Source organism: Orbilia oligospora (genome assembly GCF_000225545.1).
Source record: "Orbilia oligospora ATCC 24927 unplaced genomic scaffold scaffold00081, whole genome shotgun sequence".
Taxonomy (NCBI): domain Eukaryota; kingdom Fungi; phylum Ascomycota; class Orbiliomycetes; order Orbiliales; family Orbiliaceae; genus Orbilia; species Orbilia oligospora.
In genome coordinates this window covers 496101-521564 of record NW_011645638.1, presented here as the reverse complement: position 1 = coordinate 521564, position 25464 = coordinate 496101, and the positions used below count along the sequence as shown (strand labels likewise).

General features: G+C 45.6%; 8 protein-coding genes across 8 annotated transcripts; 5 read left to right on the top strand and 3 right to left on the bottom strand.

Annotated features, from left to right (window-relative positions):
- Positions 1 to 2269: 2269 nt before the first annotated feature.
- AOL_s00081g148 (uncharacterized protein) lies at positions 2270 to 2857 on the top strand (the record flags this gene model as incomplete). Its single annotated transcript, XM_011124966.1, has 1 exon — positions 2270 to 2857. The coding sequence occupies one exon, from the start codon at positions 2270 to 2272 to the stop codon at positions 2855 to 2857; it is 588 nt and encodes a 195-aa protein (XP_011123268.1).
- A 702-nt stretch (positions 2858 to 3559) lies between these two features.
- Positions 3560 to 4015, bottom strand: AOL_s00081g147 (uncharacterized protein; the record flags this gene model as incomplete). The annotated part of the gene is made up of 2 exons (XM_011124965.1): positions 3560 to 3874; positions 3953 to 4015. The coding sequence occupies 2 exons, from the start codon at positions 4013 to 4015 to the stop codon at positions 3560 to 3562; spliced, it is 378 nt and encodes a 125-aa protein (XP_011123267.1).
- A 43-nt stretch (positions 4016 to 4058) lies between these two features.
- On the top strand, positions 4059 to 6374 carry AOL_s00081g146 (uncharacterized protein; the record flags this gene model as incomplete). Its single annotated transcript, XM_011124964.1, has 1 exon — positions 4059 to 6374. The coding sequence occupies one exon, from the start codon at positions 4059 to 4061 to the stop codon at positions 6372 to 6374; it is 2316 nt and encodes a 771-aa protein (XP_011123266.1).
- Positions 6375 to 9727: 3353 nt separating this feature from the next.
- On the top strand, positions 9728 to 12118 carry AOL_s00081g145 (uncharacterized protein; the record flags this gene model as incomplete). The annotated part of the gene is made up of 1 exon (XM_011124963.1): positions 9728 to 12118. The coding sequence occupies one exon, from the start codon at positions 9728 to 9730 to the stop codon at positions 12116 to 12118; it is 2391 nt and encodes a 796-aa protein (XP_011123265.1).
- A 442-nt stretch (positions 12119 to 12560) lies between these two features.
- Positions 12561 to 14844, bottom strand: AOL_s00081g144 (uncharacterized protein; the record flags this gene model as incomplete). The annotated part of the gene is made up of 5 exons (XM_011124962.1): positions 12561 to 12784; positions 12849 to 13089; positions 13146 to 13749; positions 13790 to 14172; positions 14254 to 14844. 5 exons carry the CDS (start codon positions 14842 to 14844, stop codon positions 12561 to 12563), a joined length of 2043 nt encoding a protein of 680 aa, XP_011123264.1.
- A 1404-nt stretch (positions 14845 to 16248) lies between these two features.
- Positions 16249 to 16644, top strand: AOL_s00081g143 (uncharacterized protein; the record flags this gene model as incomplete). The annotated part of the gene is made up of 1 exon (XM_011124961.1): positions 16249 to 16644. One exon carries the CDS (start codon positions 16249 to 16251, stop codon positions 16642 to 16644), a length of 396 nt encoding a protein of 131 aa, XP_011123263.1.
- An 870-nt stretch (positions 16645 to 17514) lies between these two features.
- On the top strand, positions 17515 to 20457 carry AOL_s00081g142 (uncharacterized protein; the record flags this gene model as incomplete). The annotated part of the gene is made up of 4 exons (XM_011124960.1): positions 17515 to 18073; positions 18151 to 18726; positions 18785 to 18954; positions 19165 to 20457. 4 exons carry the CDS (start codon positions 17515 to 17517, stop codon positions 20455 to 20457), a joined length of 2598 nt encoding a protein of 865 aa, XP_011123262.1.
- A 631-nt stretch (positions 20458 to 21088) lies between these two features.
- AOL_s00081g141 (uncharacterized protein) lies at positions 21089 to 22700 on the bottom strand (the record flags this gene model as incomplete). The annotated part of the gene is made up of 4 exons (XM_011124959.1): positions 21089 to 21248; positions 21319 to 21828; positions 21898 to 22185; positions 22270 to 22700. The coding sequence occupies 4 exons, from the start codon at positions 22698 to 22700 to the stop codon at positions 21089 to 21091; spliced, it is 1389 nt and encodes a 462-aa protein (XP_011123261.1).
- Between the last annotated feature and the right edge of the window lie 2764 nt (positions 22701 to 25464).

Here is a 25464-nt window from a genome sequence, read left to right as displayed (position 1 = left end):
TGCCTGGAGCAAGAAACGAGCCTGCAGTCAGTAGAACAGAATTTAGAAACAAATAGATCACAGCCACTATATTAGTTATCATGGTTCTCGGACTGCTAAAATCTCATGGAGCACGAAAACTCATGGCGACCATGTTATTTTGGGGGTTTGTTATAGCATATTTGGTGTTATTGTTGATGTTGTTGGGTGTTATGTTGCTGCGGTTTATGCATAATATATGCCCTTGTGATGATTGGGAGAGGTCCGATGAAGGATAAGGCTGTTAATGCTGTTAACAGCTTTATCATGTGCTTACTTATATTTTGTTACTTGGTGAAGGATCGATCCATACTTAAATATCGGCTGTAGACGATTTTTATATCAGGATACGGTGGAGCTTATGATACATGGGAAGTTGAGTGAGGTTTGTGTAGATGTTTTAAAACGGTTTGCAATTTTGGTTATGGGGAATTGGTCATGGTCGCCATCAACACAGGGGGGAACTGAGTAGTTAGGATAGAGCTTCTGACATCAACCTCAACCTATCTCAACTCCAAGAAAACATCTCCATTGTCCTTTCTCCACCTACTTCTTGCTTCCTTAAATAGCCAGCATACCATCAGACGCCAATTACGTACCAACCTCTGTACTGAACCCCCAAATTGGCGTTTCATTAATGAACCACATGCTGGTAAGAGTATCCACTGATAGTCAAAGTGCATAGAAACAAAAACGCCATACTACGAGAGCTCAAGCTGACCGTGACTGCTCCCCTTACACCATTTGATTAGATAAATCCAACAGTTGAACGTATCGGACGGCTGCTAGCGTCGTGAACCACCCGATGGGTACTAAGCACGCTTAAGCTGCTTAACGACTCGCTGCTAGAGGTGCTGAAACAACGCACCGGCATCCGCTGTGTCGCAGCTAGACAGGTCAGACCCTGGCTGGCGAGGATGCCATTTTCTCGGATTCTTGCCTATTTGAATGCTAGAACCCGGTTCGAAACCCCACATCGGCTGTCCGGTTCCAACCCTGCGCGATGATGAACAAAAAGCCAAAAAAGCCAAACGATAAACAAAAAAAATAACAGAAAAATAAAAATAAAAAATGAAATAAAAAAGGTGAAGGGAACATGCATGTGGGATGACATGACCGACACGAGACACCACCGAATTCTATTTTTCTGCACATCCATCCTCTGGCTAAATGCAGACGGACATGTACAGACACATAGGAGTTGTGATACGTTTCGTTCCTGCCTCCCTTCATGAGGAGAGCAGCAAATCTTACGAGAGACCATTTCATGCAGAGACGGTTGTCATACCGTGAGCTCATGAGCTGCAGGCATACTCCCTTTTTTACCAGCCTGCCTTGCCTTGCCTTGCCTTGCCTTGCCTTGTCTGTACGTATACTCGTATATGTATACTTTTATTATCATGTACACCAACTGGCACAGTACAGGTCGATGACGGGTGGGACCGTTAGACGCATGTCGCTGACGAGAGATGCCCATATGCATTTTTCTGGGTCCAGGACAGACAGAATACCTGACCTTACTTACCCTGTCCTGGGGTCGCAGATGTTGAAGAGATAAAAAAAAAAAGGTGTGCCTGCCCTGAGTTCTTTCTGGTCTATTTTTCCGATCCTGTCCTTGGTCCCATGCCTTGCATTGCATATTTCGAGCTAACGATGTGAGGGAAGAGGAACATAACATGCTTGCTGGCTTGCTGTTGCTCTCTGCTTCCTGCTTCCTGCTTCCTGCTTCCTGCTCTCCGCTCTCCTCATACCTGACTGCTGCTTGCCTCTTAGTCAATACATACTTCTGACATCCACAAAAGTATTAGAAAGAAAGACAGAAAAGAAAAAAAAAGGTCCCAAGCTAATTTCTTTCCCTCCTGGCCTTCCACTTTAGACGACACCCCAAATAAGAAGCCCAATTCCCCGTTTTTTTCTGGAACTGGAACAGCCTCGCCCGCATGAGCGTTAATCAGTATTTTATTATTATTTTCCCTTATCCACCACACGACACTTGCACTTATCGTCACCATCCATCGCTTGGATTCCTACGTCCTTTGACCGTGTTTTTCTTTGCTAACCCTTCGAAAGTTTCGACCTCTGTGTTTTATCGACACTTTCCCTTTCCCTATCAGCGGTTAACGACATATCTCCCTGGGTTGTTTGTTTGTTTGAGAAAGAAAGGTTGCGGGCCAAGGCTTTCACACTAAGAGGCGATTGATTCGAATTCTATTCTGTTACCGCTGCGGTTGCTGTTGGGCTTTCTCGGAACATGGACCGGCAATACCAGCCACGATTCACGAATCCCGCTCGACATCCAAATCAATCTCCAAATCTCTCGTCGGCATCAACACCGGCGTCGCCTGTAGCGTATCACCATCCAAGTCATCACGGCTCTCCATATGCTCCCGCTGAACTAAAACACCATCATCACCGACCGACAAAGTCGTTCTCGTCACGAAACACGCCTCCACCTAATTCAGCCTACTCATCTCATGGAATTGGAATGGACGAAAGACGATACATGTCACAACCGCCGCCACCTCCACCACCGCATCATCAACCGCCTCCGCATCCCCCATCTCATGTCCATCGACCACCTCTGATGAATAATAACAATAACGATAAGAGACCGGTGTATCCAGGGGACCGCGTACCGAACCCAACTTGGAGTGAGAATATGGATGAACGGTTCCACGATCCCCGTAGCTATCGACAGCACGAACAACATCATCCTCACCCTTCTTCTTCTTCTCATCCGCCTCCTCATTCTCAGCACCCCTTACATCCGCACCACCCCCCACCTCATCGTGACGGTATGCACACGTCTATAAACACTTCGGACGATATGAGGTTCTAATTCGCTAATTCATTCATACGGGAAATTCGTGCGCAGATCGACCCGTTCCACAGTTCCACCGCCAAGAAAATGCTACTCCACCGCTTTCTGAGGGTAATTCCAGCGGACGAAGCATGTTGAATGCCAGCCCGCAGATGTATCGAGGTAGGACTCTCCCGTCAGTCTCATCGTAGTGATCGTTTATATCCTTTATCATTATCAAAATGTCATGGTGCCCTCCGTTCTGCATGTCGGCCCCGTCAAAAGAGCCTTTTGTGTCCAGGTCCAAGCGGAGTCTTTTCTCCTCTTCGGTTGCATCACCCAACCGGACGCAGTTGAGCGAAAAAACCCGCGCTAAACCTTATGCATGGCCCTGGTCTGGGCCAGCCTGCCAGCCCACGGCGCAGTCCACCTTTCTGCAAGAGAAGCAGGAAGCCTGCGGTGCGGTTCTGTGTGTCCGTTTTATAGCCCCTGTTGTTCCTCTCTTGGCAGAGTTTTTGGTCGGTTGTTCGGGCTGCATTCGTCATTTTGCGATGGAAATCGGAAGACGCGCGAAAATTGGATTGGATTGAATTTGGCTGACCACGTTTCGACCGACAGATCACTCCCACCAGCGAGAACACCCGCCACGAGAACACCCGCGAGAACACTCGCGAGAGCATCACCACCCTCCACATTTCCACCAGCCAGGCCCGCCGCCACCGCCTCCTTACCCTACCGGTCCTAACGGCCCTTCGCTGCAATCCGCTCAGCAGCAGCATCACCAGCTTCAGCAGCAATTGCAGCAGAACGGGCCTCCGCCGCCGCCGCAGCAGCAGCAGCCTGGTCACCATCCGGGGCCCCCCCAAACTGGCCCCTTCCCACCTCAACCCCTGTTTCCTCAGCAGCAATCACAACCACAACCACATCCTCCTCCACCACACCCCCCAGGACCGCATCACCACCAACGCTCGACTTCGTACTCGGAACCTCACCATCAACAGCAGGGCCAACCACAATATCATCATCCTTCCCCGCATCTACCCAATCGTCCGGCGTCTACAACCAATAGGTCGATGCCGCCCCCTAGTCCTCCCCATTACTCGCGGCCGCCGCCGGGCCCGCCGTCGCACCCACAAAATTTCCCCCTCCCCCGACTGGCGCGCCATTCGGTGGCGGCGGTCGAGATTTGCCATCCATATCGTCCCTGGAGATATCGCGCGAGATATCCAGGCCCTCACACATGGCATTGTCAACTATTCTAGGAGATGGACCACCCGGTCCGCTTGCTCGTTTAGAGCCGTTGTCTCAATCCGTGTATAGGGACCCTGCTCGTACTCTAGGCCCGGATCTATCGCCTTTAAAGCGACCGTATACTCCTGGCGATCGACCGATCGGTGGACATGCAATTGAACCTTCCCGCTCGAACAGTCCACCGATGAACAAGCCGCCATCTTTCCCCGAAACGAGAACGCCACCTTATCGGCCCGGACCTAGCGTATCGCGTCCGCGCGATCCTCACTTCTCGCCACCGACACGCCCGTTATCCCAACCAACATTCCCACCGCCGCCCGAAGCTCATCCTCAAACCCAAGCGCCACCCCCGACCAGCCAGCCTCATCCTCACCCGCCGATTTATCATCATCACCAAGAAAGAATCCCCGAAAGGATGACCGAAAGGATGACTGAAAGGGAGCCATTCCCATCACAACCGCCTCCTCACCTTCGAGCGCAGAACCACCTCCGTACGAGTTCCTATCCCGAAAGCCCCTACCAGCGCCAGATCACAGAACCTCCCCGTCGGGAGCCTACACCCCCTCGATCTGTACAACCGCCATTACCACGACACAACCAGGCCCCGAATGTCTCGCCGCCAATATCTCAACATCTTCCACCTCACCCCCAACCTCACCCATCACCCTCATATCATCACCCTGCTCCACCTACCTCTTCAACCGCGTCTCTTTCTTTCAATGCATATACTACACAAATGCCCGAATCTCCGTTCGCGATAACACCTGGCTTGTCCAATCAACATACAATATCTAGCCTTCACCAGTATGACAACGATCGCAAAAAGCCCGCAGGAAATACCTCCATCGATGATCCAGCACAAATACTTATCGACCGGTTGCATGATTCCAAACACTGGGAACGAGAGCACCCGGACCGGGAAAGAAGCACAGACATTCCACCACTTCGTGCTGAAGAGGCGCTTGTAAAGGGATTTCATGAAAGGAAATATCCCGGTTCGTTTGCGAACGATCAAGTTTCTCAGTCTCCAAAGCTTAAGCGTGAGGTTATCGTAATCGATGAGGTCGACTCCATCATTAAGAAGGATGACGATGTCGAAATGGGAGGGATCGAACTTACCCACAGCCCAATGAAGCGGGCTGATGTTATCCCAGTTGAAAGGGCAGCAAAGAGGCGACGAGGGTATTATACCGCTGGCTCAAATCTACGATCGGATAGCACGTTGTCGAACTTGGAGGACGCAGCTGCAGCATCGCTGTCAGGTACACCAGTCAAAGGCACAACGACTTTCACATCTGTCAACCCTAGCAATAGCAATAGCACCAATAGCAATAGCAACAGCAATAATCTTCCTGTTATCCCACCGCCACAGGTAATCGACAACTCTGAAGTTATTGCAGAGCTCGAGAAGCATCAGCGACACCACCTCGGATCGATGGTTTATACCCCCACGGTACTAAAAAAATCCGGAACCGTAAAATCTTACAGCCACATCCCGTTATTTATAGAGCGCGAGAATTGTACATACCTCATTCGGATCCCGTGGTATTGTCTGTCACTCGAAGAAAGGGAACGGGTGTGTAAGAAGCGATTGCTGTGGGGTACGGAGGTTTATACCGATGATAGCAATATTTTGGCGGTGTTGGTGCACTTGGGATATTTACCTGCGGTCAGAGATGGAGCTGAGGTTGTTGAGTATGCATCTGCACATGATGCTGTTCTTGCACGACTTTCTGCGCCGAAGAGAAGAGGAGCTGGGAGGTCAAGAGAGATTGCGGCTGCGGTGATGGCGGAGGGAGGGGCGCCTAAGACTAGTGCTAGTGTACAACTGCACAAAGATCTATTGGTTAAGATTGTGATCTGCGGAAATTTGGGGGAGTATAGAAGTGTGGTTAAGTATGGATTGAAGAGTAGAGGGTGGGATGGAGGACATGATGGTATGGGGTTTATGGTTGAGGATGTTAAGTGGGTTGATAGCGCCATTGGGTTTGGGGATGTGAGAGGTGGGAAGGGAGTCCACGAGCGATTGAAGAAGTGGGAAACTATGAGAAAGAAGAATGATTTGGTTGAGACGTTGGTGAATACTACCACCACTGGAATTGCAAATGGGAAGGAACGGGGGGTAAAGAATGTGGGGAGTAGGTGGCTTGTTAAGGAAGTCGTTGAGAAAAAGAAGCAAAAGGAAAGGGAGGAGGAGGAGGAGGAGGAGGAAGATCAGGAGAAAGGGGGTGTAAATATGGATTTGGATGTAAAGGAAGGGGAGAAAGAGGTAGTAGTCAATGGGGATGCTGTGGCTACGAGTTAAAAGGTAGCTTAGACAGAGTAAGGTTTACACGAGGAGTCACGAATTTTGTGTGTGTGTGTGCATGTCTCATTTTTATTATTATTTCTTTCATGACGGCGTTCGGGGCTTTTAGTTTTTGTTACTCTTTTCTTGGATGCAGTATGAATGGAATAACCGGCATCTATGTATATTAGTGTGATAGCGACGCATTGGAATATAAATATTCATTCATCTTTCACGTCAATATCTTATATAGATCCACATATACTCCCCAATAAAACCTAGGCGTGAAATACTGCGAGATCTGTAGTTAACTTGATTATAGATAAAAGTGTGAAGATATATATTCATATATTATTGAGAATTTACAACTAGGGGCCAGTAGTATAGCTAGTAACTTGATTAAGGGCAATGTGTATCTACAATTAATACTAAAAAAAGGTACAACAGTCTACTGCATCATGGCCATGTACTAGAGAGAACTGATCATAATCTTGGAGACACCCGGGGCACACTGCTCTTGATTGTACCTCCTCTTTCCTTTGGGGTCTTATTAAGTATCCCCTCAAAGAATGTTAACCGGCATAATGCTTTGCCCATAGATAGGAGAACATGTATGTGATTTCGGGCGCCCATATGTATCTGATCTTGCCATGATATTAAAGTATGGGAAATTTGCAGCGTCTTCAAATTTGGCCGTCGCTTACGATACATGTATACATACTCTATTTGACACCATCTAGGAAGCTTCGAAGCCAGTACACAATATGTATTTTATGTTACTTACCTATACAATATAGAGATGTTAATAGGTATCTTTGACAGACTTGGGGCTTCACTGTTGATTTGTCTGCTAATTGGAACGGTGGTTATAATAACTTACTAAGTAAGAAAGTGGTATCAATATTTTAGAAGGTTTCATTGTATATATTAGGATTTATATTGGGGAGGACAAGAAGAAAAGGGGGATTTTAGGAGAAAGAGCTAGGGGACCAACGTGAAAGAGAAGAAGATTCTAGAATTCTAGATCTTTATGGTCCCGGGGTTTTAAATGTAGTTTAATTATAGCTATCAGGTCTAATCTCCCTTCATCATATACACTTCCAGCATTTACGGCTACTTTAAACAACATGAATTTACATTTATTTTCCAACAGTTGCAAGTTGATAAAGTAATTGAGATCGGGTTACAAGTACGTATTAATCGATTAGACTTTGAAGGTCTAGATATCTAGATATTGCAAAGCTCATCGTAAATAGGTAAACCTTGTAGTACTTTATAAATTTACTGCTGAAATTAAGCGGAAATTATTTGAATGAATTGCGGAGATTATCTGGGAGTATATATACTATTATTGAACAAAGCCAATCTACCAACCGCTTTTGGACTGATGATTCCTCCGGTGGCATAAACCCTTGAGAGAAATTAGCCGGTAGCTGTAGGATGTAAATTGAGCTCCCTATACCTGGAGGCTGTTATATATATATATAAGATAATAGAAAGATTTATTTACTTACATGGGTTTGAGGGTCCTTGATCAGGGGATCCGGGAAAGATAAGATGATCATTCAAAAGCAGTAATTAATTGCCAAATTTATTCTGGGGACAAATCCGAAATTTCAAGGTAAATCAGTGAAAAGATTGCGATTATCAAGCAGTATTTATATATACCAATTAAATATATGCTGAAGGGTACCGCTATAGAGCTTTGCGATCTGCGAGGATGGATCCGATGCCCCCGAATAAATATAATTATAAATCCATTACGTATTATGTAGGGGATAGGCTTAGGTTGAAGACGTTCTAACTCCTGGATATATATATATATATATATATATATATATGAGTTGATTGCGAGACTAGATCAGCGGAATCCTCCTTCTCATATAGTTGATATAGTAGGTATATAATTGCACCAACGTTGCAACGTGCATGCGTACTGCGCAGGGCATCAACGGCGAGAAGATTGAATACATTGGGCGGGTAGCTCGAGCCATATGCCGTATACGCCACTCAAAAGCATACCTCGAACCTTTTCGAAAATTTAAGTTCTTCGAGTACCATTAGTCGGTTGGAATGGATGCCATGTCCCACGGGAAATAATTGCCAGAGAAAGACTAGGAAAGGTGCTTCTGGACACCAACGTTGTGTCACCAATTTCCGACAGAAAAACAATAAATATGGCTAGCTAGAGTCGCACAAGAGTCATCTCCGGCCATATGTCAGTACACTGCGACGCGATGGGTATCTATCTGGCTAGCCTCAAAGTTGGGGCTAGGATGTCCTACGAGGATTAGTCTGGGGTACGAAGATGCCCTCGGGACCCTGGCGGCCAAACAGATAAAGATCCTGGACGACTGACTTACAAGCCATTAGAATTTAACTCTGAGCTTCAAGTGCTGTAGATAGCCCATAAGGCTATGTTCACAACTCCAATAAGCTCTAAATTTATAAATGGTTCACAGATACAACTGTAAAGGCCGAGCAACGTAAGTGTAGCCTCCAATCATTAGCACCAACTGCACCAGTAACTATATTTCGTTTTTAATATAGATTGGAAACTGATGGATACCGTTAACTCACGTATCGATATCTCGATAGCGGATTAACACGCGGAGGGCATGTTCATGGGCATTCTTTTCTTACTACAGACAAATAATTTTGTCGGGGGTTTGAAAGGATCTTCAATAAGAAAGGTATAACAGTCTATTAATTGTGCCGAGAAGGCTCGTCTTGAAGATGCCAGAACATAGCACCCATATTTCCGTTTCCTTTATTGTATTGGTATACGTGAACCGGGCCCACGGTCTGCTGGCTTGGTTTCGAAATTTCTGCAGGCGGCGAGACAACCTGCAGAGATCGATCCCAAAGCCATGGTGCCAATTCGTGAAGCTTCTTGACATGAAGTGCGCTTGTACATACAGAAACATATGTGTTCCAACATGATTCCTAGTAATAGTATCATTTTTACGAAAACTACATACGTACTCAAGCTAGGTTTGTAATATCGGTATCGATCGGGATGGATAGATCTAGATTGGTATAGAATGGAGTACCGGTATCGATAGGAAGATCTTCGCGAGCTTCGAAAATCCTCACGAGACTAATTACTAATCGAGGACTTTGTACGACCGTCCCGAATAGGCAACCCGGGCTGACCCGTCGATGACGTCGGCTTCCAACATTCTCAACACGGTTTAGCCCTTCTCTCTTTCTCTCTCTCTCTCTCTCTCTTTTGTATTAGATCCATCATGATCATGTCATCATTATCGCCTCAACTTCATTGATCGGTACTTACCCATCTACAATCTGCAAACAACTACTATCGTCTACAAGTTGATGTAACGAGCACCCCCGAGTGCTATTCCACAACAATGCCATTCGGCATCGGCGAAAGATTCAAATCCGGTGGCGCATCAAAAGATGCTGCTGCCGCTGCCGGTTCCAAAAAACCACAATACGATGTCGACCTCGTCAGCCTTCTGACCGACCCTCAAAGACAGGATTTATTACACCTCATTACTGCAGCTACGGAAGTAATGCGAGCTTCGCTTTTACATACCTTTGATCCAGCTCCTCCAAAGAGCAAGACGAAGGAGCCTAGTTCTACTTCTTCTCCTTCGACTCCACCCGATACTGGTACTGAGACTGGTACACCCGCCGCTACTACTACTCCTCCATTGGCTAAGGAAGAAGAAGAAGAGAACAATAGCAGTAGTCCAGCTCCAAAACCCTCAGTATCGCCAAATCCATATTCTATTGATCCAAAAGAAAAGACATCAATATCCCGCCTTCGCCACGAAGCCATAACTTCATTCGATCACTGGCAGCAAGACCTACTAACCAGGATTTATGATATTATGAATCCACCGGATCTCGACTCCCGTGTTGGAACAGCAGCACATATGCAAGATGTTGTTGGAAGTACTGCTGACGGACAACCCTCCACGTCAACCTCACAATTACTCGAAGAATTCAAGGGAGAAGAGCCGCATGTTTTGGATAATAACATAGAAAACACCCGTTTCCCAGCCATTCCAACGGGATTAACAACCTCCCTTCCCGACCCCGCAAAACCGTTAATCCTCCATTCAATCCTACTATTAATCCTAAGCCTTGAAACCTATGACGCCCGTTCTAGAACACTACTTAGAATCTTATCAACCTCTCTATCCCTCCCTCCACTTACCGTCGTGAACCTCGAAAAATCGATAGCAAAAACCCTTGTTACAGCTGCAAAATCCGGCCAAAACGGTGACAATGGTGATATGTCAGCAGACTCTTCCCGTGAGCGTCAAAAGGCAAATAACAAATGGAATCGACGACTCAAAATAGGAATAGCTGGTGTAGCTGGCGCAGCTGTGATCGGAATAACAGGTGGACTTGCGGCCCCATTAGTCGCTGCGGGGATCGGAACTGTTATGTCGGGCATTGGATTGGGCGCTACAGCTGCAGCGGGATATTTGGGAGCATTGGCTGGTAGTGGTGCGTTAGTTGGGGCATTATTTGGAGCTTATGGTGGGAAAATGACCGGGGAGATGATGAAGAGGTATGCACAGGAAGTCGAGGATTTTGGGTTCTTGAAAGTCAAGCCGGGGGTTCCTGATCCCATTGAGAATCTAAGTGGGAGTAAACATGAGAATGGGAAGGAAGAGGAGGAAGAGCCAGGACCGCCATTACCCCCTCGCCCTTCATCATCATCAATGTCACCACCTCTACCTCCTCGTCCTTCATCATCATCACCATCACACCCAGCTACCACATTTGATGAAATTCAAGCCAACAACAACAAAAATAACACCATCCCGGATCCTACTGCAGAAGACGCCTCTCGCCTCTCCCTCACAATTGGTATCTCTGGCTGGATAACCGACCCATCCCATTTCATAACTCCCTGGCGTTCCCTATCCTCCCACACAGAAGTTTACGCACTCCGCTGGGAATCCACAGCCCTAATGGATCTAGGAAACGCCCTAACAACCATGTTAAAAACCTACGGTTTCGCGTACCTCAAAATCGAAATCATTAAACGCACGGTCCTAGCAACTCTAATGGCCGCGTTATGGCCTATCGCCCTTCTAAAACTCGCGCAGGTAGTAGACAACCCCTTCAACATTGTAAAAACTCGTGCAGAAAAGGCAGGGAAAATCCTAGCCGATGCATTGATTAATAGAGTTCAGGGGAATAGACCGGTTACTCTTGTTGGATATAGTCTGGGATCTCGAGTTATTTATTCAACACTCGTAGAGTTGGCGGAAAGAAGGGCGTTTGGGCTTGTGGAGAATGTGTATATGCTTGGATCTGCGATTCCTAGTACTGGTGATGGGTGGGTTAAGGTTAGGAGTGTGGTTAGTGGGAGGGTTGTGAATGTTTTTAGTGGGAAGGATTATATTTTGGGGTTTTTGTATAGGACGTCGGCGGTGCAGTTGGGGGTTGCGGGTTTGCAGAATGTGAAGTGGCCGGATGGAGTGGAGAGTGTGGATATGAGTGAGAGTGTGGAGGGTCATTTGAGGTATAGGTTCTTGGTTGGCGATATTGTGGGTCATATTGGAGGTAGTGAGCTGGTGGATTGGAAGATTGTGGAGGAGGAGAAGATTAAGGCGGAGGAATTGAAGAAGCAGGAGGAAAAGATGGAGAAGGAGGTTAGAGAAAAGGAAGGACATGGGGAGAAGGAATTGGAAGAGGCAGCAGAGAGGATTGAAAAGGAAAAGAAGGGGGATTGGAAGCCAAACAGCTCTCTGGCCACCCCCGTCAGATATGCGTAAGTAGAAAGAATGTCTAGAACAAAAAGGATGTTAGGCGGAAATGACTGAAACTATACTCTATAAAAGTTTTGAATAGAAATATATGTATACATATAAAATAAATAAGGTAATCATTATTGTTAGCAGTCGTGGTTCTGTAAAGAAAGATAAATACAACCCGAAGCTAGAGCCGAAGCCTTGGTATCATGATCGTGGTGTATACGTATCCTAGGTACTTTCAGGCTGAATCTTTGGCTACAGAAATCCTTGGTGCTGCAACGTAATGATCCTTCATATTCTTTGTTAAGTGCTCAGGCGCAGTTCCAAGACTAGCCATTTCCCCCGAATCCCATTGGAAACAATTTAAGCTCGCCCATTTATTGATCAACTCTTGTGCTTTCAGTTTAGGCGACAGCCAGGCGTCCGAAACATCCTTGAGCGTAGTTTCACCCTCCTCTGGTGATCATTTGTCATTTTGTGAGGGGTTGGGTGGCCAATGTGTGACTGCAGCTGTTTGGCTCATTGTCTTGAGGATATCAAACTCTTTGATAGCTTCGGTGGGCTTAACTGTGTCTGGTTGTGACACCGTTACGTCCATCATGAGGTTAATTGACCCTTTGGAACCGCTTAGAAGATCATCGATTTGTTTAGTACCGTCACCACTAGAAGGGTCCTGAGATTCAAAATCTGTGGGATAGACATTAAAATTAGAAAAGTATCTCAATGACAAGCTTGGACTACGAATACTTACATTCACCCCACAGAGCAGAAGGTACGGGCTTCGTCGCTGGTTCTGATTTTTTCCATATGGGCACAAGCGGGTCCGCCTCAAGGCCGGGCTCTACGATGGTATCTTTCTGTTGAGTTATCGTAAGCGTTAATACGGAACCTATAGCACCTAGAGTGGATGGCTTCTTCATCGGTTTTCCGTATATTTTGTCTTGAGCAGGACTGGCGAATGGAATAGACTCCACTTCCGTCGTGATTCCTGGCTTGTTCGTCTTTAACAAGCCATTTTGGATCGCAAACGTTTAAACTTGCAAGAAACCATGAAAGAGAAGTCCATTGGGGTTACTCTCCACGGCTCTTTCTCTTTCGTCTCTTGCTTTGCGGATGGGATGAGTCCACTCTGGCAGGAGAATATGATGGGCAGATCTGTATCATTTTCATGAACAGGCTCTTCTTTGTCTGCCTTCCATTCAAGCTTGTCCTTGTTCGTGTCGTGATGAAATACTGAAGCCATACTTGCACCAGCAGCATCCTTTTGGAGAACGAAATCATATAACTGCTCCAAGTCCACACCGCTATTTACCAATGCATTTTGCGCTCCGAATGTAACATCAAAACCAAAAACCCAGAAATCCACATGGACCGTTCCATAGATTGGAGGCCCATAGAGATAGATACGAGCACCGATTTCGATGTCGATATGTATACTTGTGATCCACAGATCGAGTGTATACTTAACACCCACAGTAAGGCCGCCTTGAGCCCGGAAGTTGAATGGTTTGTAGTTGATCAAAAAGTCCACGAAGGCGTCAAAAAAGGCGTTTAGTGGCCCAAGGACCAGGAAAATATTCAACCTCCCACTTCCCATACAGACTTTGGGAGTGATCGCGAAGTACGCCTCGCCAGTGATGCTGATGGCATTGCTGAAGTTCCAGTATATTCCAAGCCTTGGGGTTTGGATACCTCGGTGGCTTTTTGAAAGATGGATGGTATCCTCCAATAGTGAAAACCAAATCAGTACCATCCTGGTTGGAGGCTGCAGGATCCGTTCCTTCGAACCATGTATAGAATGCAAACCCTCCTCTCAGATGGCAATTTTTATCCAATACAAAGGAAGAAGGCGTAAGCTGACCTTCGACAGCTAGAACACCGTTCCCGATATCAAGCGTGGCAACGATGCCCAGCTGAACCTTTGCGAAAATAGCAGACTCACTAGTTACTTCCTTGGGCATTATGGCAGTGGCGATACCAAATATTCCAATCTTGATTTGCGGTGTCCAATGAACCACTGCAGCAGCTTCCACGGTAAGTATCTGGAAAGCGAAAACGGTAAGACTAGCTGCCACCTAGAAGGAATCTCTTTGCATCATGAACCATCCGCCATTCATGAGACCATCTAAGGTATCGGGTATGCTAGGTTTGGTGACCATATCACCATTCATCAAAAGGAACGCCAGTACAGCATCCGGTGTTGGGAATTTGACATTGCTGTTGTAGCCGAATCCTCCAGTGATACCGTTGATATTTGCGTAGCCCAGTGTCATGAGCGGGCCATTCAGTTTGCAATAGGCAAAGAATGACTTCATCTTATCCGCTTTGGTTTCTCCATAGTAACCTGCAGCTTCGAACTTGTAAGGCGTGTATCCCACGATGGCACCACGAAGGAACGATTCTGAAATCTCGTCCTCCTGATGTGCGAATGCCCCGGCGAGTGTCAAAGGCGGGCGGTCGAATGATGCTGCCAGCCCTCCAATCGATGGCTTAGGAATGGCTTTGCTCAAGTCATCCAAAGAAAGGCCGGTTATATCGAATGTCAATTTAAAGTCTCTAACCGCGAAAGTGATAGGGCCAAGTGTTACAGTTGCATCTATTGAGAAAGATAACAGATTATTTTTATCTTTTGTATCAAATTTCAATCCAAGTCCAAGAATTTCAACCGAACCGATTTTTTTCCGTATCGGGGCCATGGGAGTAGCTTTATCACTCCCCGCGTCTGTTTCAGGTGCTGTGATTGTCATGAGATCTTTTGTCTTCTTCTTTGGAGCATTCGCACTTAAGTAGGTATATAATATATTCATAAATTTGTTGAAAGCTAGCCTTATGCCGAAAAATCTCTTTAACTCGAGGGAGGTGTAGACAAAGCCTGTTGTATTACAAGATGTCCCGTGCTCCCGCCTGGTTGCAAGTTGCAACACAACGCAAAAGCCATGCAGTCTAGTTCACAAGACAAGGTCGATTCTATGATAACATGCACGGAAGTATATGTCAAAGTATGTACTCAATTATAATGACTAATTGATTGTTCTGGCAGTTTGCAACTACGAGTTAATTGTGGGGTATCGAAAGGGTGGCTTTTGTAGAAATTAGAGAGCTCGGTAACAATGTCCCAAAGCGGGACAAACTTATTCCGAAGTGCGAGAGCTAGTCCGCTATTCCGAAGTGCGAGAGTCAGCTATTCCGAAGCGCGCCATACCGGTTTCCCGAAATGCGGTATAGTTTTTACGAAGCACAAATTATCAGCTATCCCGAGGTGCGAGCTATAAGTTACACAGTACGCGATGGCAAGGACAAAGGTAGTCTCGTACCCAGACCCCGGATTCGAGGCTACCCAGACCCCCACCTATTGCAGAGCGGGACATTTTCGAGCAAATTCATAATAACCAAACCGTTGCACACAGGTCAAACCAAAAACCCCATGGCGAGGTGCAAGGTATCAGCCATCCCGAAGTGCACAGTATTTTGGCATGAAAAAGGATATGTCGTCCTGTTTGCGCATGCACATGCGCACATGCAGCCGTTCAGGCGTTTTGACGGCTGAATCTACGCTCAGACTTCTTGCCACAAAGCCTTGCAAGTTGGTCTAATCTTGCTTGCACCATATGGTACTTTTTGTACGTACAGTTTAAGGTATCCACTCAGCGAGACTGCAATCGTGGCCTAATCGCATAACGGGATAATAGAACCTAACTTTGCATATTATTGCTTCAATACCGCACCGCTGAGGAATCTAGAATTCAGGGAATCCGCCTGAAATCGGGGTTGGTGTCATGAGCTCTCAGCAATAATTCAATCCCCCCCTCAGTCAGCCCAGGTGTTACATTTTCGATTGCTTCCTATTCTGAGAAAAATTGGGGTTGGCACTGCGAGCCCAAGAAAAATATATAAACGGGTGATTTCCACCTTCATGAGAACCTAAACATCCAGTCAATCACCACGGCACATACACAAACTTAATACATACCAGTGTATCATATTTGAATAAATAGGGAGATCTCGAGAGGTAGGTGTCTGATAATAATAACAATAATAATCTCTAAGCTGAATGTTTCAACTTTACTTACATATAATATGTGTTTTAATTGGCCATAGTTATATCGATCTACATATATCAACCAAAAGAAATTTCGAAAGGCAAAGTCAGAATGCAGAACGCTGTCGCCAACGTCATTGAGAATTGTCAGGTCAATACCAGACGTGGAGAGACGCTCTTCCAAGGCATGAATGCTTTAGTTTGCCGTATTGTCAAAAAGGAGACACCAGAGATCACGATTACGATGATTCCTTTCCAGCGAAACATACAGCTCACCGTCGACAGATTACAAGTACCAACTATCCCAAACAATATAGTGACGGACGATCAGTTGGTGGATTACGTTTGGGCAAATGAAAACCTGCGCAAGGAGATTCTGGCTCAATATAACTACGTCACAGAGCACGAATCAGGAAAAAATACAAAGGACGACACTATCATTGGCCGAGGCGCTAAGTATAATGATAATTTCATTCAAGACATCGACAGCAAGCATAAGAAACATTAGTGCTACGCGCAGCTATGGAGATCGCATGGGTACATTATCTTATCTCTTGCGCTATCTTTTGACAAGTACGGCATTAGGTGGTGTGATAGTTTGAGGTTGCATTGTTACAGTTTACCAGCCGCCATTGCTCTTCATATGAGAATGTATTAAGTTTTGTTTATAAGTATCGCATGCGCAATTGTGTAACTCATTACAAATATTCGTTTAGGATATTGCAAATAACAATTGCAAGAGGGATTCAAGCATTGAGTTTCCTCCCAAATTTTATCTGCTTCTACCTTGTTCTCTCCACTCAAGTGAATAAAGAGTCATGATCATGATCCCAAAACGTCTAATAATTAAAAAATACATCAAATATTATAATATAATCAATTAGTTATTAAAAACTTTAAATTATATTTAGGTTTGGTTTTTATATTTTATACAATTTATTTAATTTTCAAAGAAACAGATATCTGTTACTATTTAAGTGTTTATTTAGTATATAAAGATTTTTACCTTCGGAGTAAAGAAAGGTGTATGTTGGGGAAGAGGAAAGAGAGATATAGGTGAGCTGAGTAGCACTTGTTTAGTATATATTATTCTCACACAAAATGCTGCAGGTGGCGATAGAAATCAGGAGGCAGTTGAGGTTATTCGACCGTGAAGGAACTTCGTTTGTTTGTCAGGGATCCTCTTAGTAACCAGGTAGTTGGGCGTCTGAGGCGCAAAAGCTCAGTATCAAGAATTATGATGGCACGAGGGTCCCATGTCTAGCTGTCATAGCTTTCAAAGCTAAAGAATTGGTACTGTCGCATTTGCGCCTGGTCTCGAGGCTACAAGGAACCCCAGAATTAAAACAATCCGCAACATGCAACAGCAGCAGTAAACATGAAAATCAAGGACTTGGCAGCAATTGCGAAGGTAGAGGCATCTGGTTTCGTTTCACCGATCACTAAAATTTATAACCCGACTGTGGATGGAAAAGATGTCAGAGGAGACATTATATTCGTCAAGCCTGACTTCTTCAACGGTCTCTTTAGTGAGCACGCAAGTGACGGCACGACGACACCCACTCAAGGAAATGTTCAACGCTATAGATTTCTCGCCCACACCTGCGAATTAAATATGAAAAATATGGCGGATGCCGACACGGATTTCCCGGTCGCTGAAGTCGGCATTGTCGTCTCACACCGAACAAGACCATTGACGATCGAGAAACTAGAGGCTATGGTCGTCCACCTTGTCTCTCTCGAAGGTATCGAAGAAATGAAGAGTCCCGAATTTCCGGTTCAGGCCAATAAGCTAGTCGCCATGACTTCGTTATATAGCTGGCAATATACATATCTACCGCTCAATTCCTTCAACATTGTGGATGCTTTTGAAAAGCTAGCGGGATCAACAACCATGATGAAGCCATTGGAGACGGATAAAATTCCTGCTACCGATGGTGTAGAGAAGCGGATGGTTGAGCGATTAAATGATGCATCTATGGATACTCATTAGTGAGATATCGTGTCCAAATAGGCGAAGAGACTGTAGCTTTCACACGAGGGCCACTTATTCCAACAAAGGCTACGACTACAAATTTGATTAAGGAGTCTATGGGCGGCCAGCATTTACAGATTCTTGATAGAGGTTTCGGAATTATGGATCTCTCGTACTCCAGTGCATGGCAGCTCGGTCGTACCCTAGCCTTAGCGGACCAGCCTTTTGCCACAGCGTTATCGAGAGTTCGGAAACAGATTTACGATCGTGACCTAAATGAGTGCCAGTCGCAGCTACTGGCACGAGCAAGACTACCTCATACGACGAAATCTGGGATACTCCAGAGCATATCTGACTCTTTTGAGGCTCTTCTCAGCCTATCCAATGATAACGACCGTCATACCTTTGTTACAGGGCGGAGCAAATGGACGCGAGATATTAACCTTGGCTTCAATTTCAATCTTGCGTATTCAAGTAACGATATGGAAGCAAGTATAGAAAGTGCGCTTTGCTCTGCCGCGTGCTACGTTTCTGGTTCTGATGATATTCTGGAACCTTATGATGAGTTAAATGATCCCAACTCATCTGATTTATTGGATGATACTTCTTCGATGGGTATTAGACCGAATATACCTAGCAGAAGTCCCAGGCCATTTTTTAATTACAGATCCAGCGCACCTTCAAATTGAAAGCATACGCTGCTTCAATATTGATCGAAACTGGATCAATGTGCTCATTGATGGTAGCTTATCACTGGCAAATCACACCGACCTCAAAGAAGATAAAGTCCGAAACGTAATGAAGCGCTGCATCAACAAATACTTCGAAACAACGAAGACCGAGGTACTAGTGTATGGCTTCTTGATTAGATCTCAAAATTTAGCCAAGTTTTCAGATATCATAGTTGAGACTTACTTAAACGGCAAACCTACAACCGAAATTATATTGATTCGGCACACAATACTTGATACCGGGATTATGTTAGGACTGTGTAGCGCAGTGCCAGACGGTAAAAACTGGGATAGCTTACGGCTCACTTAACCACCGCATCAGCAGTTCTTTACCGCGGCAAAGGAGATAGCGGACGATAGCATTACCTTACTATATAAAAAGATATATACGGTCCTGGACCCTACAGACCCCAAACGGGGAGAGTCCCTGGAAGCCGAAACCTGGCACCGAGATTCGTCCAAAGACTCGCCCGATTTACAACAGCAAGGTCGTATGTTCCTTTGGAGCTCGAAAGCTTCTGATCCGAATGACAAGTCCGATGACCTACGCTTCTTAAACGTGGAAACTCTGGCCAAGGATCTTAACGCACAGCTCAAGAAGCACATGAACGATGAGAAGAACACGTGGTATGGCGAGGATCATCCTACTTCCGCAACTATGGCGATAAAATTGAATGATCCATGTTGGAGGTTGGAGATTCTTCTTGCCCCGGCAAGTCTTAGCCAAAGCGGCGCGATCGACGATTCTAAATCTACTCCTCCTCCTGGTTTTTCTCTGTCCTACCACGTACCTACCCCAAAAACTATTTCTGCGCTGCCTAAAAGAAGGAGAAATGTGATTTCTGCGGAAGGTCAATCATCAACAAGAACCCGACGTCTACCTACAACAGACTGTCCACCTCCAAATCACCAGGTATTGCAGTTTATAGAAAAACTACCTCCACTATTCCTTCCATTCCCACTACCAAAAGGTTACATCTTTACAGAACCTGCGCATAAACCTTACTACGACTACAAAATATACCCAGTCACCACTCTAGCTTCCGAGAAGCCACCATCTTTATACATTCCATACAACAAAGATATCAAAAAACGGGACCTCATATTCTCCGTTATCTATAAATCAGGGGCGCACTCATTCCTCCTACAGCGCTTGACCTTTCATATCCGTTTCGAGTCAGATGAATATGAAAACCCGATACTTATGACATCGTATAACGGTATCGGCGCAGTCATGTTGTCGAACTTGAGGTTAAATGTCAGGGTTCAGTATACCATAGTTGAAGATAACAAAGTCGAGCTTGTCATAAGTCTCATACCCAGGAGCACGAGACAATGGGTTGAGGTTTCAAAACTGAAAGAGCTAAGTTTTATGCTGAAGGGGGTGGAGGTCGCGAACACAAAAAAGACGAGAACAGTGACGTTGCAGATAAATGAAAAGTATGTTAGTGGGAATTATGATGATGAGGTGAAGGTTGAAGTGCAAGGTAGCGAGAAAAAAACAATCGACGTTGAAGCGGCTAGCGCAGCAGAGGGTAGTAGTGAATTGTTCTCACTATGGAGTGACAGTGGGTTTGTCAGTCCAACTAGTCCTTCAGGTGGTGCATCAGTGTGAATTCAACGAAGCATAAACTATATATATAACGACATATCATTTCTTGTAAACATTCCATGGTCGAGTCATATAAAGGAATAGATTTCGACCCAACGTTATATTCAGTCGACATAGCCTAGCGCGCAGAGGATTTCAGTGTATACACCCAAATAAGGACGATTCTACGATCGAGCAACAGCCTTATGGTTTCTATAAAACTGGCTTCAAATTTGTGACCTGCGAGTGGAATGTCACCATGACAAGTCTACGATGTGTAACTAATCATGGTATGCCAGTATAGGATCGGTGCATGCGGATACGTAGGGTTGGGTGTTCTTTTGTGTATATGCACTTCGTTGTCCTTGAATACGGAAGGTCCTAAATTTGAAAGAAAAGAAACTCGACGTGATTAAAAGTAATTTTTTGTAAGGAAAAATAAAACTTCTTTTCTTTTTCTTTTATCCAAAACTCGCCGTTCCTATATCCATATCCCGTTTTTAAGAAAGCAAACCCAGACTCGAAAAATTAGAGAGCAAGGCTGAAGATGTACAGAGAAGAGTAGGAGTTTCCTGTAAACAAGCAAATCAAGGCAAGCCGAAAATGAACCCCAAACTATGAGAAAAACAAAAGGAGACGGAATTGTCAAAAGCGTTCAAGCACCATACTCCTTCCCTGCGATCTTCCACCACCTAGGCTGGCAACTCCATCCGTTTAAGTCAAAGCTGTCTTTCTTTTCAAATGGACAAACGCACTTGGAATACTTGTGGAATTCATCTGGTTGTGGGCATCTGCTCCATGGGACGTGCATGTATCTATATCAAACTCAGTTAGCGCTATCGCTAAATTTGATAAGATGAGCCATGAAAGGAAAAAAAAACCTACCCCATATCTGCGAAGTGATGAACTTCTTGGGTTCCCAAAAACAAAGCAGCGGCGATTGAATGAACCGGTGCATCACCCCATCTTTCATAGAAGAAACCTCCAGCACGATCCAAATGATCGAAGTAACTACGATAAGCTTCGCTTCTCCACAGATCCAAGCTAGCAATTTCAAAGTTCGACCAAAAGTGACATCCGTTATATTCTGGTGGTGGATCCGAGCTCAGCGATTTACCATGATCCTTATCGTCGAGCAAATACTGAAGCGAGGAATTGGAGTTGAGGTACTGTGGGTTCTTCTTCATAAAGTCGAGTGTTTCGGACCAGAGAGTTGGGATGGTAGATTTGTACTCGGGAAGTGTGATCGTGAAACCATATTTCTTGCCAGAGAGACGCAAGAATTCGAAGGGGTCGTAGTCGACGTCGCAGTAGAAACCAATACCAGGTTCGACACGCCAGTACCATTCGTACTTGTCGAGGAGTTCTTGTCGCCAGAAGAAACCGGAGTTGAACCTATACATCCACCTCATTAGCTTGACTTAATCCCGAGTCTTGGCGGTTTATCTGGAGTCTCGAGCTTACCGGCACATATGTCTGTAGGAAAGAGAACCGCCATAGATGACTCTGTCTTGTTCCATCTTTTTCATCGCAGTTCTCATTTTATCCTGGTCGATGGACTCGGGGACGCTCCAGTGTTCCTTGGGGATCAATCCGTATTCTGTCTTTCCGGATGCTCGCTTGGTTGTTTCTCGAATAAACTCCTCGGTGAATGGAACATCGTTGAGGAAAGTCCATGGGTAGTGGAATCGATGGTTGAATCGGTCTTCGATCTGTTTCATGGATTTAAGGGCATCTTGAAGTTCCTGATTTCTGTTCACCAGCGACTCCGGGTGTGATCAGTAAACAGAAGATCCCATATCAATGTTTAATGGAAAGAAAAAAAAGGTCACCTACCGAATCAACATAACGAAAGAAGCCTTCTCCTTTCCAAACTGCACCTTTGAATCCTGTGGAATAGTCTGCCCTTCTCCCACCGGACTCGGCGTATCTACATCCGCACTGTCATGTTGCGCCTTTCCTTCCGTCCTCGTCCCAGTCTCGGGCTGTGTATAGAGCTCGCCGGAATTCCGCCCAGAAGTCCAATTCAACGGTGTAACAAAGAACCATAATAAAAACCCGACCAAAAAGGCAACAACGAGAACCCTAACGATTCTTCTCCTTTCGCCGACCTTTTTCCTCGCTGAAAACCTATCAGGCCAGGAACCAGTTCCGATACCGTTTATTCCATCTGGTAGCATGCCCTCACGGGCTGATTTGTATTTGTCGAACGGATTTGGGGTGAAGGAAGGGGAAATAGGGGAACGGTCTGTCGCTGGGTTGTACATTGTGACAGTATTTGGTACCCGCCGAAGGGTCTTGTGGTATCGATGTGGGTGGTCAGAATGGTATGATGTGGGATGATAACGATGATGATCGTAAGTAGGAGGTAAATCAGGAAGGTTATAAAGGGATCCCAGCGACGTCAAGTGGCCATGTAAATGGGATCGATGATGATGTCGAGGGTAAGGAGAGAGGAGACAATGCAATGGTGGTGGGATGAAGGTCTGATAATTAAGTAATTTGATTTGATGTTGGCGTTTCAAGCAGCCTGTGCGATGATCCGTCCCCAACCAACTAACCGACGCTGACCCAAACTCCTTTTAGCTTCGACAGCGCTTGAATCTGACTTTAACTTCAAACCGGTATCAGAATGAATAGAATACGCAGGATGAAGGTAAGATATAGAAAACAGTCCTTCTGCGGATCAGTGGGCGGTCGAAAAAAAGGGACGACTACGGCTGAAGGGATATCCAGGAGAACGCGTTTTGGCCCAGAAACTGACGACTCCCAAGCAATTGCAATTGCAACCCCATGCAACAGCTCCCAAATATAGCTTGGCCCCCCTACCTACGGTTGCAGTTGCATCGACTGTCATTTCGGCTAGCTTCAGCCTTGTAAGCTAGTATCAAGCATGCGAGCCACTGAAAGATGTGGCGGTGGCTAGTGATGTCACGAGACATACAACTGATTTATCGATTAGTATACAAGACAAAGGCTTCAAAGGGCCGTTACGAATGCGACGAAAGAAGCGCGCTTTATGGGCCAAAACGCCACCTCTGCTATTTGGACATTGCATTGTTTCTACTATGGGGCCTAAGCCCCAGATACAGCTATATCCGGCACTGCACAACATCTCCGTTTTACTAATTCCGCTGAACGCTGCCGCCATTGCATTGGAAGGCATCCATATATATATATATATATATATATCTGGCTTGAATAGCATGCAGATCTATGAAAAGCATCACAACTTTGTGTTTCGCGGCTTATCTAGGTGTTTACATGTTGGGTCCATAGTATATGTGGTCTAGGTCTAGGCTCATAATGTTGGTGCTGACGGGAGGCAGATAGATGTTAACAAATGTCGAAACTCTAGGCGGCTTCTATAATTTGATGCAAGTTCTACCAAATTGCAATTAAATTTGATAGCGAAGAGTCTCAAATAGGATTGCCTTCACGAGTCCGATTGCAATTGCAATTGAATTCAGGATATCAGAATCTATCCGACAAAAGATCCTCCGACGAACAACCCCCAAAGCGCATGGAGAGTCGGCTAGCGTCCAATAATCGTCGACCACGATATTTCGTCCATTCTCCATTCCCACAGCACACCCTAGCAGATCCAGACCGACGGGTCCCAGGACGCTTTGCTGTCAATACATACGCATTGCAGCATGCATTGTGCATGACAGCACGCTCCCTCATCCCGCTTTTCTCTGGCGATACCTTCAAGGCAACAGTACTGTACAAACATACGTTTCCGATTCTCTTATCGACCCCGGGATCTCGTCTGTTCTCTCGTCATTGTTCAGTCATCGACGAGAATGATGTTTTCCGATTCCCGTAGCATCCGTCGACGAAAAGGTCTTGATACTTAAGTTTCAACAGCCGAAAACTGCCCGCTCGCCTTGCAGTTGCAATTGACGGTTATTTTACCCACTGTTCCACCAAGTAATCTTTTTTTTTTTTGTCTTACCAGGAGAGAACCGAGTGACAAGGTATTTGGTACCCCGAGATATTTTTGTCTCGCGATGAGCATCGACGACAGCTATTTTGTCGTGTCTACGAGCGCTGTCGCCAACAATCCTAGAAATATTTTTCTCGGAAGATACCAGGTAACAAGTACCACCTGAGACATCTCCAACATAGCTCCCAAGCTAGCGAACTTCTTCCCCTCGGCGCTTCACCCATTCCGGCGATTCGATATGTCCAAGGTCTCCCACCACCATTTTCCCAAGCTCGCTAGCTTGAGGAACCGAAGCTTCGAACTTCCAATTTGTAACAGGATCTCAATCGCAGAAAGTCTACAAGGCTGGACCTAGCTAGCTAGCTTTGATTAAAGCCGAACAGCACTAGAAAATTCGCAAGACAGAAAAAAAATCGTGTCTCTTGGAGAAAATGTTGGTCCAATCAGGATTCACGACGTCAGCTCTCTCGAAATATAGAGAGAATGAGCTCATGGTTGAACTGTTGAAGCTCACAATCTTGAATTGTGCGATCCTGTGACTCTGAATATCACTTTCATACTACCCAATTGATTATATCCGATTGCTTTTTGATATCTCATTCTCGATAAGAGTCAATCATCTTACTCATTGGCTAGCCTTGAGCTCCATTCCTTGCTGGACTGCGGAGACACCTGAACGCCTGCGCCCTCTCGAAGTGGTCCCAGAACCATCGGTCCTGCATGAAACGTCTACTAGGTGCATTCTCCCCAACCGTGTGATGAAAAAAAGAAAGTAAGGTGTGGCCCCGGTGTAACTCGCATTTTGTTTCTAAGCTTCCCAAGCGCCTGAGCTGGCCTTCTGGCTCGATTTTCCATCCCGTTCATTGATTTCGCACAGGCAAACAAAAAAATTATCTTTTTGGGGGGCGACCTCGTCATACCTGCATATACACACCTTGTACCCTCGTGGTACCCATCCAGCACTTGTGGCCCTGCGTGACTACTCCGTGGTTACATACTCTACCTTGGATTATTCTCCGCACTTCTTAGTCTTATCCCGGAGGGATCCAGCTGCAGCAAAACCTGCATTCTAAAAAAAAAAA